Source organism: Sceloporus occidentalis, unplaced genomic scaffold, assembly GCF_023333645.1.
Source record: "Sceloporus occidentalis isolate IW3139 unplaced genomic scaffold, rSceOcc1.0.p SCAF_4, whole genome shotgun sequence".
NCBI classification, from domain to species: domain Eukaryota; kingdom Metazoa; phylum Chordata; class Lepidosauria; order Squamata; family Phrynosomatidae; genus Sceloporus; species Sceloporus occidentalis.
The window spans coordinates 175,862,029-175,878,029 of NW_028316984.1; the positions used below are offsets into that span (position 1 = coordinate 175,862,029).

At 38.8% G+C, this 16,001-nt stretch overlaps 1 protein-coding gene across 4 annotated transcripts in view; it reads right to left on the minus strand.

Moving 5' to 3' along the window:
* CATSPERB (catsper channel auxiliary subunit beta) overlaps positions 1 to 16,001 on the minus strand; it is an 83,382-nt gene that overhangs the window by 40,428 nt on the left and 26,953 nt on the right. For all 4 annotated transcript variants that reach the window (XM_089522403.1, XM_089522402.1, XM_089522401.1 and 1 more), the window contains one exon: positions 3,062 to 3,128. In XM_089522403.1, the coding sequence (XP_089378529.1) occupies positions 3,062 to 3,128 (67 nt within the window). The remainder of the gene's footprint in view (positions 1 to 3,061; positions 3,129 to 16,001) is intronic.

A 16,001-nucleotide genomic window follows, 5' to 3' on the forward strand; every position in this document is an offset into this window, starting at 1 on the left:
AGGACAAATGCATTAAACACAAGTCATTCTTTGTATTTCTACAATACTGTTTACAAAATACATACATCTAGGTTGAACATCCGCAAAGAGTTTAAGGTCAGATTTTAAAACTAATTTTGCTCTAGACTTCAAAATCTACAGGCTTGAATTAGACAGGAATGATCAGGACTGTTCTTGTCTTTAAAGCTTCTGTGTTTAAAATGCTTTGATTTGCAATTGTTAACAAATGTATTGCAGTTCTCAGAAATTATATAAAAATGCCATATACAGAGGCAATATGCACCTCTTTGCCAGATACCCATGACAAACAGGCAGTGGCATTCCTGCACTGGGGGTAACCCAGTGTGGGTGGTGGGGCTTCTGGGACAGGCTTCCGGTGACGTTTCTGGAGACAGGGCTTCTGGTGGGATTTCCAGGGGCAGGGCTTCCGGGGATGGCATGCACTTCCTCCTCTCCTCATGCTGTCTCGTCCTTTTCTTGATGAGGAAACGGAGAACGGAGTGCACACAGGAAAGGCTCGTGGAGGCGCAGGGAACGGAATGGTGCATGTACAGGGAATGGAGTGTGCATGGGGAATGGAGTATAAAGGATGACATGGGGGGCTGACCAGGTGTCATTTCCCTTCTGCGATGTCACCTGGTGTGAGCCACACCACTGCACACCCCTAATGATGCCAATGCAAACAGGAAGGCTGTTGCCTTAACACCATGGTTGCACATATTGTCAGTGTCATGTTGAAAACACAATAAGAACTATAGTCATGTTGAAAATACAATAATGAACTAGATGTCCCTTATGGGCTGATCCAGGAGGGCTGTTTTTATCTCTGATATATTAACACCCCGCATCCAAAAGACAATATTGTGGCAAAGTTATACTTGTAACTTCTGCAGCAAGCCTGCAAGCAGGCTGGGAGGTCTAAAACAACAGCTGGTCACTACACATGGAATGCTGTCTATTGCACAAATTACCCCCTTAATCACAGCTAGGTATTGCATGCATATTGATATTAACCACAGTGAAAACTACCCAGGATTTTAAACTTTATCACATATTGGTTAAAAAGAAATTGATTTGTCTGTTCACAGAGAATGTCGGCATTGATTTAGCATTAAATCAGGGTTAAGGTTCTCTCTGATGGGAAGTCCTTGTTTCCCACCTTGCCTCTGCCAGATTTACAATATGGCCCTTTAACCTCAGCCCTCCGTCCATCAGCAACATGGAAGATGATGATGATGATGATGATGATGATGATGATGATGATGATGATGATGAAGAATATTGTATTTCACAATGCTATGGTAAAAAATATAGGTAGATAATGTATGTGAAATATGCCAATGTGGTATAATAGTGTGAGCAGTGGACTACAACTCTGGAGACCAGAGTTAGAATCTCTGATCAATATTAGAGATGCACTGGCTCCATCCTGGCTTCTGAGGGAGAGAGGGGGTGGGCCAATCCCACCAGGCCTCCCCAAAGGAACTGAGCCCTACCCAGAAGGCTTCTGGCTCCATCCTCCACTCCCTTCCCCTTTTGTGTCATGTCTTCTTAGATTGTAAGCCTGAGGGCAGGGAACCATCTAATTAAAAGATTGTATGTACAGTGCTGTGTAAATTTACAGCGCTATATAAGTAAAGCTTAATAATAATAATAATAATAATAATAATAACTGGGTGACCTTTGCTAAGTCACACTTTGTCAGCCTCAGGAAAAAAAAAAAACAATGGCAACCCCCCTCTGAGCAAATCTTTCCAAGATAACCCCCATGTTAGGTTTGCTTTAGGGTCACCACAAATCAGAAATAACTTGGAGGCACATAACAACAAACAAATATTATGTATTAATAATAATACTTGCTTGCAAAAAGGGTGAACAATATATGAATTCTTACTGCTTCTTTTACCAAAAATCATTGGCTTGTCTCAATGTAGCATAAATATCTGCCAGTCTAATTATTCTACAGTAGTATTATGGAATCCCTATACTGCATACTATTACAGCACAACATATGAGAAATGAGCTACCACCTCATTAAACAATGCACAATGGACAGAAGCAGTGCACAATGCACAAGACACATTGATACACTACCCTAGATGCATTATCCCATACCTACAATAGGTCCACTTGAAGGACTCCATTCTTGCCACCATCAGCTGACATATCTGTTCTGTATTGTCTAAAAAAGTCATTCCACTTGGGCAGCACAACTTATACCTTTGTATTTCACTAACAGAATTCTGGCCAAAATGTTCTTTCCTTCAGATCTGATAAATGTGTTTCTGAACATTTCAGCCATAATTTGGGAAATAATGTACTAAAATACTTAAATAGAAACATCTAGATTCTAAACAGTTAATTCTCTGCTAGTTGGGAAACCATAATCTTAGATTACACATGAACAGAAGCTTCATAATATATGGAAGGAAAATAATTTTGCTATAGACTACTATTGCTATAGACTACTATGGCCTGTTACAGACTGCCAAAATAAAGCTGCTTCGGGTCTCTTTGCAGGTATGCTGTTTAAATGATGCATGGGTCCTAAGAATCCGGAAGCTGCACCAAAGCTGCACTCCAGTGCTTAGGAATGGAGAGTGGCTTTGGCGCAACCTCCGGACTCTTAGGGCCCATGCATCATTTAAATAGCATACCTCCAAAGAGACCCGAAGCAGCTTTATTTTGGCAGTCTGTAACAGGCCATTAAGAGTAATTTTGTCTCTGTGAAACAAAATCTCTTAGGTTACAGCCTATCACTCCTTTGCTTTCCATCTATCATTCTGCATCCCACTGTCAATGCCAAAGGATTCAAATCTGGAACTTTTATGTGGATATTTATATTTGTTGATAAATATCATATATTTCTGCAGTTAGTTCAGTCAACATGTCCTTTTCTTGGCTACAAACATTATAATACAGTCGTATTATAGGGTATCTGAATATATAACAAAAATAGCCTTTAAAAGTAAATACTAGGGATCTGCCTCTAGTATAATATTTAAGTTATACTCTTTCTTTCTTCTTATATTTATACTGCTTGTAACTCTGGTTTCCTTACCTTCATAGTTTTCCCTGTTAGCTAGACATTGGCGGCTATACCATATTCTTGCTCTCAAATAATCATCCTACAAAGAAAAACATGAAATAAGTGTATGCCAGTTGCTAATTTTGAATTGTGCATGGCTGGCAAAGTTCAGAAGAGGTCCAATAAATCATAGCTCCGAGTAGTGTAGCTTCCGCACACTGGCCCAGCAGTTCTTCATAGGACTGCTGCATGCCAGAAAAAAATGGAGAAGAGCACCAGTTCTTTCTAGTTTCTTCTGGCAGCATCAGCAATATTAGTCATGGCTGCTTAAAACAGCCATTTCTTGAGAATTTTATTTCTCAATCTATTGCCACCACCTCTTATAATAGCCTTCTAAGTTTATTTTCTAAAAATCCCCTCTTTTCTCAATATCTTCCTTGCTATACCTTGACTCCTTTCTTTTTATTTGTCTTTTTCAGTTTGTCTCTTATCTTTCTCAATGTTATTTTCTAAAAGGTGCCTCTTAAATCTATCTCCTCCTTTCTCTCCCCTCTGTAGGCCGCCTCTTGGATCAATGTCTTCCTATCAATAGGTTGTTTTCTAACTTTTTTTTTTTTTTTGGTCTTTTCCACTTGTTATTTATTGTTCCTCCACAGTCTTTCCTATAAGTCTTCTCCTATCTCAGTGTCCTCCTTCTTCTGCCTTGGCTTCTCTTTCTCTATAGATGCCTCTTCTCTCCACATCCTCCTTTTTCTGCCTTGGCTTCTCTTTATAGATGCCTCTTCTCTCCGCGTCCTCCTTTTTCTGCCTTGGCTTCTCTTTCTCTATAGGTGTCTCTTATCTCAGTGTCCTCCTTCTTCTGCCTTGGCTTCTCTTTCTCTATAGATGTGTCTTCTCTCCACGTCCTCCTTTTTCTGCCTTGGCTTCTCTTTCTCTATAGCTGTCTCTTATCTCAGTGTCCTCCCTCTCTTTCTCTATAGATGTCTCTTCTCTCCACGTCCTCCTTTTTCTGCCTTGGCTTCTCTTTCTCTATAGCTGTCTCTTATCTCAGTGTCCTCCTTCTCTTTCTCTATAGATGTCTCTTCTCTCCACGTCCTCCTTTTTCTGCCTTGGCTTCTCTTTCTCTATAGCTGTCTCTTATCTCAGTGTCCTCCTTCTCTTTCTCTATAGATGTCTCTTCTCTCAACGTCCTCCTTTTTCTGCCTTGGCTTCTCTTTCTCTATAGCTGTCTCTTATCTCAACGTCCTCCTTTTTCTGCCTTGGCTTCTCTTTCTCTATAGAGATCTGTTCTCTCAACGTCCTCCTTCTTCTACCTTGGCTTCTCTTTCTCTGTAGGTGTCTCTTATCTCAACGTCCTCCTTCTTCTACCTTGGCTTCTCTTTCTCTGTAGGTGTCTCTTATCTCAGCGTTCTCCTTTTTCTGCCTTAGCTTCTCTTTCTCTATAGCTGTCTCTTATCTCAACGTCCTCCTTTTTCTGCCTTGGTTTCTCTTTCTCAATAGGTGTCTCTTATCTTGGCGTCCTCTTTTTTCTGCCTTGTCTTCTCTTTCTCTATAGATGTCTCTTCTCTCCACGTCCTCCTTCTTCTGCCTTGGCTTCTCTTTCTCTATATCTGTCTCTTATCTCAGCGTCCTCCTTTTTCTGCCTTGTCTTCTCTTTCTCTATAGATGTGTCTTCTCTCCACGTCCTCCTTTTTCTGCCTTGGCTTCTCTTTCTCTATAGCTGTCTCTTGTCTCAGTGTCCTCCTTCTCTTTCTCTATAGATGTCTCTTCTCTCAACGTCCTCCTTTTTCTGCCTTGTCTTCTCTTTCTCTATAGCTGTCTCTTATCTCAGTGTCCTCCTTTTTCTGCCTTGGCTTCTCTTTCTCTATAGCTGTCTCTTATCTCAGTGTCCTCCTTTTTCTGCCTTGGCTTCTCTTTCTCTATAGATGTCTCTTCTCTCCACGTCCTCCTTTTTCTGCCTTGTCTTCTCTTTCTCTATAGCTGTCTCTTATCTCAGCGTCCTCCTTTTTCTGCCTTGTCTTCTCTTTCTCTATAGATGCCTCTTCTCTCCACGTCCTCTTTTTTCTGCCTTGGCTTCTCTTTCTCTATAGATGTCTCTTCTCTCAACGTCCTCCTTTTTCTGCCTTGGCTTCTCTTTCTCTATAGGTACCTCTTCTCTCCACGTCCTCCTTTTTCTGCCTTGGCTTCTCTTTCTCTATAGCTGTCTCTTATCTCAGCGTCCTCCTTTTTCTGCCTTGTCTTCTCTTTCTCTATAGATGCCTCTTCTCTCCACGTCCTCCTTTTTCTGCCTTGGCTTCTCTTTCTCTATAGCTATCTCTTATCTCAGTGTCCTCCTTCTCTTTCTCTATAGATATCTCTTCTCTCAACGTCCTCCTTTTTCTGCCTTGGCTTCTCTTTCTCTATAGCTATCTCTTATCTCAGTGTCCTCCTTCTCTTTCTCTATAGATGTCTCTTCTCTCAACGTCCTCCTTTTTCTGCCTTGGCTTCTCTTTCTCTATAGCTATCTCTTATCTCAGTGTCCTCCTTCTCTTTCTCTATAGATGTCTCTTCTCTCAACGTCCTCCTTTTTCTGCCTTGGCTTCTCTTTCTCTGTAGGTGCCTCCTCTCTAAGTCCTCCTTTTTCTGCCTTGGCTTCTCTTTCTCTATAGCTGTCTCTTATCTCAGTGTCCTCTTTTTTCTGCCTTGGCTTCTCTTTATAGATGCCTCTTCTCTCTACGTCCTCCTTCTTCTGCCTTGGCTTCTCTTTCTCTATAGATGCCTCTTCTCTCCACATCCTCCTTTTTCTGCCTTGGCTTCTCTTTATAGATGCCTCTTCTCTCCACGTCCTCCTTTTTCTGCCTTGGCTTCTCTTTCTCTATATCTGTCTCTTATCTCAGCGTCCTCCTTTTTCTGCCTTGGCTTCTCTTTATAGATGCCTCTTCTTTCCACGTCCTCCTTTTTCTGCCTTGGCTTCTCTTTATAGATGCCTCTTCTCTCAACGTCCTCCTTCTTCTGCCTTGGCTTCTCTTTCTCTATATCTGTCTCTTATCTCAGCGTCCTCCTTTTTCTGACTTGGCTTCTCTTTCTTTATAGATGTCTCTTATCTCGACGTCCTCCTTTTTCTGCCTTGGCTTCTCTTTCTCTATAGCTGTCTCTTATCTCAGTGTCCTCCTTTTTCTGCCTTGGCTTTTCTTTATAGATGCCTCTTCTCTCCACGTCCTCCTTTTTCTGCCTTGGCTTCTCTTTCTCTATAGCTGTCTCTTCTTTCAACGTCCTCCTTCTGCATTGACTTATCTCAATGTCCTCAATGTCCACCTTTCTCTCTTTTTTCCTGTGTCCTTTTCGACTTGCTTTCTCAATATTATTTCTTTATCTAGACTCTAATCTCAGTGTCCCCCTTTACTTCTTTCTATTACTTCTCCCCAGTTACAGCTGCTTTGCATAGAGAAGTCTCCAAGTAATTATCAACTTAATTATCTACATGTGAGTCAGTTCATCTTGTATTACAGCAGTTTGTGACACAGCTGCATTCAAATGTTTTTGACTAAAAATTTATGCTCTTTATGCACTTTATGCTTAAGTTTTTCTTCTCAAACTCACAAAAATAACAAGTACTGGAAGGAGAATTCCAATTTCTAACTTAGTTCTGAGCTATTTCCTGCAACAATACTGTCCATTCAAAATAGTACAAATTATACTAAAATAGTAGTTATGATGTTTGAGAGGGGGAGGTTTACCAAGTAGTTACTGAGATGGCTTCAGTTCTTTGATTGAATTAAATTAAATGTAGATTAGCTGTCCCCTCCTCTTTGCCTCTGTCTCTTTTTTTTTTCCCCTTCTTCTTCTTATCTTTAGCAGTATGTAGTTTTCCAAGCTTTATTTATTCCTAATCCCCCTTCTTCTTTTAATCTGTGTTTCCGGAATAAAGGGGATAGGGATCAATAGAAGCAAAGTTAATGGCTACTCACTACCAGCATCTCTCTAGTAGCGGTTCTATCTCTTTGTTTATCATGAAGGTGTTGCTGAAGATATTTTAGTGTTCCAAAGCTCAAGTAGCTTATCTTTGTTGTTGTTTCCTTTCTCCGCTTTTGTTTAAAACAAAGTTGGTGGCAGCTCTTGTGCCTCTTTTGGCTTCCCACTGAGGCGCCAAGTACTCCAGCCTCAAACTTGTTCCCTTCTGCCGCTCGTCTCCCGGTCCTCTCCAGGTCTGGGAAAAACGGGTAGCTGAGGGTACAGTGACGACTGAAGAGTCTCTTCGTCCAGGTATTGCCGTACCTGGAGTTTTCTCTGCTCCATGGTGGCAAAAACGGACAGAGAAACGCCTCAGTGGAGGTGGTTTTCAGGAGCCCCTGAAAACGCTTCCTTCAGGCTGCCGCTCCCAACCCGGAAGTACGAGAAAAACTAAATTAGATTTGACCCAACAAAGGAGACCATCATTGGAAGCGAACCCCAAAACAGACCAAGCATCTGTATTAGAAGAATTAAAGGCAATGTACCGTGACATGAAAGAGGATATAAAAGCACTTAAAAGAGATATGACTGCTATGAGGAAGGAGATAAAACAGGAAATCCGTCAAGAAATAAGGTCAGAATTAAAGGAGATAAAGGAAGTATTAGGTAAGGCAACAGAAGACATAAGACAAATGGAGGAGAATATAGAAAAAATTGATGACAAAACAAATAAAATTAATAAAAAAGTATTAGATATAGAGAAAAATCATGAAAAAGATTTAGACGAAAGAGCGTTACAAGATCTGAAACAACATGAAAATTGCATAAAAATTAGAGGATTAAGAGAGAAAGAGAATGAGGACCTATACGAATATTTAACACCATTGTTGGCTGACTATATGAATGCAGACTTAGATCAATTTAAATGGGAAATCAGTAAAATGTTCAGGATTAACTCCAAAATTGCACAACAAAGGAAACTGCCAAGGGACGTGGTAATCTACTTTACTAGGAAAAAAACTAGGGATGAGATCATACAACTAAATTACGAACATAAACTAGAAGCAGACGGAGAGGAATTAATTATATATAAAGATATCCCAATTAGAATTTTGAAAAAAAGAATGGATTACAGACCCTTGATCAATCTACTAAAGAGAAATAATGTCAATTATAAATGGGAACGATTAGAGGGAGTGACATTTAGATACAATTCAGAGCTATTCAGGATTACTTCAGTAATGAAAATGAAAGACTTCATCAAAAAATACAAGAAGAACTTAGAGACAGAAACAGATACACTGCAAAAAGAGGAAGAAGAATCAGAAGACCCTGAGAATACATCCGAACCGGAAGTAAACGATCCCAGAAAAGAAGAAGACGAAAAAGACCAGGAGGAAGAAGAAGAATAAAGTATAGAAAGCAAACTTAGAAGAAAAACAGATTAAAAGAAATAGACGAATAAATCGAAACAATGCAGAAAATTAAAATATTATCTTGGAACGTGAGGGGAATGAATTCTCCCCAAAAACGAAGAAAGATTTTCCAGTATCTGGGCAAACACAGACCAGATATAGTATGTATTCAAGAAACCCATATAAATGAAAAAGACATTCGATTCTTGAAAAATAAAAAAGTGGGTAATGAATTTATATCGGCTAGTTCACAAAGAAAGAGAGGCGTAGCCATCTATGTGAATGATAAATATAAAGTAAAGACTTTATTTGCTGATAAAGATGGAAGATATATCGGAGTAGAAGTAAATTTCTTAGAAGATAAATACATGATTGTAGGATTATATGCACCGATAGAGAAAAAAGATCCTTTCTTTGTGAAACTGAATAAAGAATTAAGTGCATACAACTATGAGAAAACACTAATAATGGGAGACTGGAATGGGGTGATTTGCCCAGAATTAGACAGAAAATCTGAAAAAAAGATAAAGAAGTCACAAGGAAGGTTGCCAAAATCTTTTGAGAACTTAGTGGAAGAACAAGTGCTTATGGATGTATGGAGATTTAAATATAAAAATGCAAAAGAATTTACTTATTTTTCCGAAAGACATCAAAGTTTGTCAAGAATCGACATGTTTATGGCCACAAAACCCCTCTGTAAAGACATTTTGAAAATGGATTGCCATCCTAGGACAATATCTGACCACAATCCTATAGAGATAACATTAAAGAAAAAAGAGAAAGAATTTGCTTGGAGACTTAATACATCTATACTTCAGAAAGAAGAAATACTGAAAAAAGGAAAAGAAATATTGAAATTTTACTTTAAAGAAAATCTGAAAGAAGAAACTGAAATAACTACTGTATGGGAAGCATCCAAAGCTGTTATTAGAGGTTTCTTCATACAACAAAGTATTATTTTGAGGAAGAAAAAAAGAGCAAGGATAGAGAAACTGTATAAAGAACTACGACAAAAAGAAAAAGAATTAAGTGAATTAAATAAGAGTAAAACAATCGAAAAAGAAATTAAAACACTGAAAAAACAAATTGAATTTGAAGAAAATGAAGAATTACAAAGCAAATTGAAGTTTATGAAACAAAGGTTTTTCGAGCAAGCAAACAAGCCTGGACGGTGGTTAGCCCATAAGATTAGAAAACATAAAGAATGTAACATCATCACGGAAATAAGAACTAAAGATGCAAAATTAACAATGGACCAAACTAAAATTAAAGAAGAGTTCCAAAAATTTTACACTAAATTATATAAAGGCCAACAAATATCAAAACAAAAGATTGCAAACTTTATTAAAAAAACAGATTTAAAACCATTCACTGAACAACAAAGGAATCTACTCAATGCACCGATAACAACATCAGAAATAACAGAAATAATAAAAAGAAGCAAAAAAGGAAAATCACCCGGACCAGACGGTCTCCCTATGGAATATTACCAAAAATTTGAGGACCAATTGACTCCCCATCTTAAATCAGCCTTCAATGCTATTGGAATTAGTAAGTTCCCAGATACATGGAAGCAGGCCAATATAGCGCTTTTGTTAAAAGAAGAAAAAGATCCAACAGATACTAGAAATTATCGTCCTATATCACTGCTGAATGCGGATTATAAAATATTCTCTAACATATTGGCTGACAGACTTAAAAAGATCCTCAAGGACTGGATACAGGAAGATCAAGCAGGTTTTCTCCCACATAGACACTTGAAAGACAACATCCGCAACATTATTAATGTGCTGGAATATTTTGAGGATCACAATGAAAAAAAACTGGCTCTTGTATTCATGGACCTAGAGAAGGCATTCGACAATGTAAGCTGGGATATACTACATAACATGCTAGAAATGATGGAGGCAGGTCAAAAATATTGTGGTTGGGTCAGAGAAATCTATACAGATCAAAAGGCAAGGCTGATAGTGAACTACGAGAGAACGGAAGAATTTAAAATCTCAAAAGGCACCCGACAAGGTTGCCCGCTGTCACCCTTATTATTCATTTTTATTTTAGAAGCTTTAAACAACAGAATTAGAACCGATGAAAATATAAGGGGAGTAAGAATTAAGAAATATGAGTATAAGTTAAGATCCTTTGCAGATGACTTGGTATTTGTTTTGGAGGATCCAAGATATAGCATGAAAGCATTGACAGACATACTTTTGGATTTTGAACTGATTTCAGGGTTAAAGGTAAACAAAGATAAAACGACGATGATAACGAAAAACATGTCGAGAAAGGAAGAACAAGTTTTGGAACAAATAAGTGGCTATAAAGCAGATAAGAAAGTAAAGTATTTGGGGATAACTTTGACAAACAAAAGCACAGATCTGTATCATAATAACTATAAAAAAGTGTGGAATACTGTAAAGAAAGATCTAGCTAGATGGGAGAAGTTACAATTGTCTTTGTTGGGCAAAATTTCAGTGATCCAGATGAACGTTCTCCCTAAGTTATTATTTTTATTTCAAACTATTCCGATCTTACATTCTTTCAATCCCCTAAAAATTTGGCAAACAGAAATCTCAAGATTTGTGTGGAATAATAAAAAGGCTAGAATTAATATGAAAATAATGTGTGATAGCAAAACGAGGGGAGGTTTGGGTTTACCGAACTTAAAAGTATATTATTTTGCTTCTGCTTTGAATTGGATCTCTGATTGGATTTTGTTAAAAGATGAAAGGCTGTTGAATTTGGAGGGAGGGAACATGAGATATGGCTGGCATGGCTATGTATTCTATGACAAAGATAAAATACATAGAGACTTTAAGAGCCATGTTATTAAAAAAGCTTTGATGAATGTATGGAATAAACTCAAACCCAGACTATGTACGAAAATACCCTTATGGTGTTCCCCACACGAAGCTTTTTTTGGAAAAGAAAAAATCCCCAAACAAAACTGGTTACGATACTCGGATTTAACAAAAGAAATACAGGATGATATAGAAATGAAATCTCAGGAAGAACTTAAGGACTCAGGAATCCATTGTCATTGGTATTTATTTAGACAGTTGAGGGAAAGGTGGAGAATGGATAAAAAACTGGTCGGAATTCAAAAGAAACGACTAGATTGGGAAGAAAATACTTTAAAAGGGAAAAAGAAACTAATCTCAAGGTACTACAAGATGATAATGGATTGGGAAACGGAAGATGAAATAATCAGACACTCAATGGTGAGATGGGCTCAAAATATAGGGCATAATTTGGAATATAAAAAATGGGAAAATATTTGGACAAGAAGCATAAAACATACAGTTTGCCAGGAGCTCAAAGAGAATGTTTATAAGATGATTTACAGGTGGCACTTGTCACCACAAAAATTGTCATTCATGTATAAGAATAGCAATCCCCAATGTTGGAAATGCTTGGATAATGTTGGTTCTTATTTTCACATATGGTGGACATGTGATATTGCAAAAAAATTTTGGCTAGAGATTCACAAAATCTTAAATGTAAACATGAATATAAAAGTGCCTTTTTCACCAGAAATCTTCCTTTTGGGCATGTTAGATGACATTTTAGAAAAGCAACATGGTAAATTTCTCTTTTATTGTTTCTCTTGTGCTAGAATAGTTTATGCAAAATTTTGGAAAAAACCACAAGCTCCATCTATAGACAAATGGCTTTGTAAACTGTATGAAATGGCTGAGATGGATAAGTTAACATGTTGGATGAGAGACAAAACTGAGGAATGTGTATATCAAGAATGGAAGGAATTTTATAAGCTTTTAGAGATAAAATGGAATAAGGTATTGATAACTAAAAAGACATAAATGGATTTGAATTATATAATAGCGCCTAATCTTGGTTACATAAAACTCTCTTTTATTAAAATATTTTAAATTCTTGATGGCAGAATGTTATGTATAAGAAGGATGGTATACGGTATAGAGCTACTCTATAGATATATATTTCTAGGTAAAGCGAAGTATATTAACAATGAAATTTTTTTTTGGACTCAATACAACATAAGGACAGATCCAGGTGAAGGAACTAAGAAGGAGAACACTTCAAGATAAAACAAGATGGAAGAAAAACTTCAGAACAAGCCTCAAGTAGTATTAGGAAGCTCAATTTATGTTATATGTAGTTTTAATAATGACGTTTGTGTATGGGGGTGGTTTATTGTCCAATGTGTAATGTGTGAAATGTTTTGTTCTATGTGGAAAATTAAAAATAACAATTTAAAAAAAAAACAGCCATTTCTTGAGTCCAATAATAGAAGATAAAAAGGAAACTACTGTATCATGAGCATTAGGAAGGAATTTCCAGGGCATGCTGGATAGGCAAGTAGCACCCTGAAGAATTTTATCATTCAGAGACAAATCTTTTAAACATGGGCCCTTGCCACAGATTAAAAGAAGAAATTTAACTCATTAATACTAATAATCAGTGGCATTTATTACTAAGATTTTATGTATTACAAATTAAATAAAGTAAAGTTAAGGACAGGCTGCATACTCATAACTGTAGTCCTTTGAGTGAACTTGAAGAAGTGTGAACTCTATGAACACACACAACTGGGTTATCGGTGAACTCACACAACTGAATTATCCTGCACCTGCACAGTGACTGTTCTGGAGCATTCTATAGCATTCTAAAGAGTTTTGGCGGTAGCCCCAAGCATCTCTGCCAGCCCAATATAAGGGGCTCTCACCACAGCCTGCCAGCTTCATAGGATGTCGATACAGCCATCTTTGTGAACCAGCAAGACACAATGAGGGGAGGAGTTGTGTGACTTCACAGATGGCCACTCAAAAAACTACAGTTATAGATATGTAAACTGTCCTTCTTTGTGATCTCTTTGACTCACACAACTGGGAGACTAGCAAGCTACAAGAAGTAGGAGGTGGGAGTGTCAGTGCAAACAATCAAGCTTATGCTTGTGAGTACATATGAAGTCAGAAACATAAGCACAATAACTCTCTTCTCCAATATGATGTACAACAGGAACGACTGAATAATATGGTGCTGAGGAAAGATAGAATCCCTGACACCACACAATGTGATAAGGCTGGAATGGGAGGCATCCAGCTTCATGGTATAGATGTAGCAGTCAGTACAGAGGTAGTCAAGAAACAATAAAGCTTTGCTCAAGCCAAATGAATACTATCATATGACAAAGAAATATATATAATCACAAAGCAATTACTTAAGGAACTAATAAAGTACAGCCTTCCCAAATACAGTATAGCAAATACAAATTATAGGCTAGGACCAAGTAGCTGCATGGTAAATGTCCTTGATTGAAACACCAGTCAGGAAGGCATGAGAGACAACAAATGCCTTGGGGGAGTGGGCTCAGTCCCAAGTGATAGGGTGCTTTCGAGCCAGATCATATGACAGCTGGATAGTTGATGATACCCACTTCAAGAAGTATTGTAAAGACATAGGCAGTAATTTCCTTGACACTGAATAGCAACCAAAGAGTCTGGGAGCGGTATGAAAGGCAACAGTCCTATCTACATAAAAGGCTAATGCCCTCCATACATCAAGGTGGTGTTAGTGCTTCTCACAGTCCAAAGTAGGTTGCTGAAGCAGGGAAGGCAATACAATGTCTTGGCTGAGATGGAAGAAGGACACCACCTTTGGCAAGAAGGTGATGTCAGGTTTCAACACAGCCCTGTCTAGATGGAACCAAAGAGATGGGTCATCCACCTGCAGGGCAAAAATCTCATTAGCTCTCTGAGTAGTGTCAGTGGCAGCCAAGAATGCAGTCTTCCATGACAGCAGCTGTAGATCACAGGTTGTCATCTGCTTGAAGGGTCTGCCATAGAGCTGACCAAGCACCAGGTCCAAAGCTCACTGGGGTGTTGGACCCAACACCTGGAGGTGAAGGGGCTAATATCCTTCCAAAAACTTCCGGACCAAAAGATGTGTTAAATAAGAAGGCTTATCAAGAAACTGAAAATGTGCCAAAATGGCAGCCAAGTAACAATGAATCAAAGACAAAGAGAGGTTTTGATCCAACAAAGAAAGTAACAAGTTCGGCACATCTGTGATGGCAGCTTCAGACAAACCGATCGACTGTGGAAGCAGGAAGTCAACAAACCTCTTCCATTTCTAGTGATAGGACCACCTGGTAGAAAGATGATGAACAGTGTACAGCATCTAGGGCAGCAGGATCCTCCATGCCATCAGGTGAAGGGTGTTGAGATTGGGGTGTCTGATCTGGCCATTGTATATGGTGATCCAGTGAAGAGATCTGGCCTGCGTGGCAAACAAACATACTGTCCTGGGGATAGGTGAAGAAGATGTGTGAACCATGGCTGTGTTGGCCATCCTGGGGTGATCAGGATGCACCTCACTCAGTCCTGGTGGAGCTTGGCAATGACTCTGGTAAGAAGAGAAAGTGGAAGGAAGGCATACAGTGCGAGACTATATCAAATAAAGAGATACAACCTGCCCTGATGACTCCTAGAACAGAACTGCTTGTGCTGGGAATTTTGAGCCAAAGCAAAAAGGACTAACTAAGGACATTGCTGAAAAATGGGCTTCAGAGCCTCAGGATCAATACCAGGAAATATCAATACCAGGAAAGATATCAATACCAGGAAAGATTCTGGAGCAGATCATTAAACAGAGAGTCTGTGAACATCTAGAAGGCAATGCCATAATCACAAAAACTCAACATGGGTTTCAGAGAAAGAAGTCATGCCAGACAAATCTAATCTCTTTCTTTGATAAAATTACCAGCTTGGTAGATGAAGGGAATGCTGTGGATATAGTATATCTTGATTTCAGTAAGGCCTTTGACAAGGTTTCCCATGACATTCTTGCAAACAAGCTTGTAAAATGTGGGCTAGACAAAGTAACTGTTACATGGATTTGTAACTGGTTGACCGGCCGAACCCAAAGGGTGCTCAACAATGGCTCCTTTTCATCCTGGAGGGAAGTGACCAGTGGGGTCCCACAGGGCTCTGTCCTGGGGCCAGTGTTATTCAACATCTTTATCAGTGACCTGGATGACAGAATTGGGAGCATACTTATCAAATTTGCAGATGACACCAAATTAGGAGGAATAGCTAATACTCCAGAGGACAAAATCAACATTCAAAATGACCTGAATAGACTAGAAAGCTGGGCCAAAGCTAACAAAATGAAATTCAACACGGAGAAATGTAAGGTACTGCACTTAGGGCAGAAAAATAAAATGCGCAGATATAGGATGGGGGACACCTGGCTGAATGAGACTACATGTGAAAAGGATCTGGGAATCCAAGTAGACCACAAGTTGAACATGAGTGAACAGTGCGATGCGGCAGCTAAAAAGGCCAATGCAATTTTAGGCTGCATCAATAAAAGTATAGTGTCTAGACCAAGAGAAGTAATAGTGCCACTGTATTCTGCTCTGGTCAGGCCCCACCTGGAATATTGTGTCCAATTCTGGGTATCACAATTCAAAAAGGACATTGAGAAACTGGAGCATGTCCAGAGGAGGGCGACTAAAATGGTGAAAGGTCTGGAAACTATGCCCTACGAGGAACGACTTAGGGAGCTGGGGATGTTTAGCCTGGAGAAGAGAAGGTTAAGAGGTGATATGATAGCCCTGTTTAAATATTTGAAATGATGTCATATTG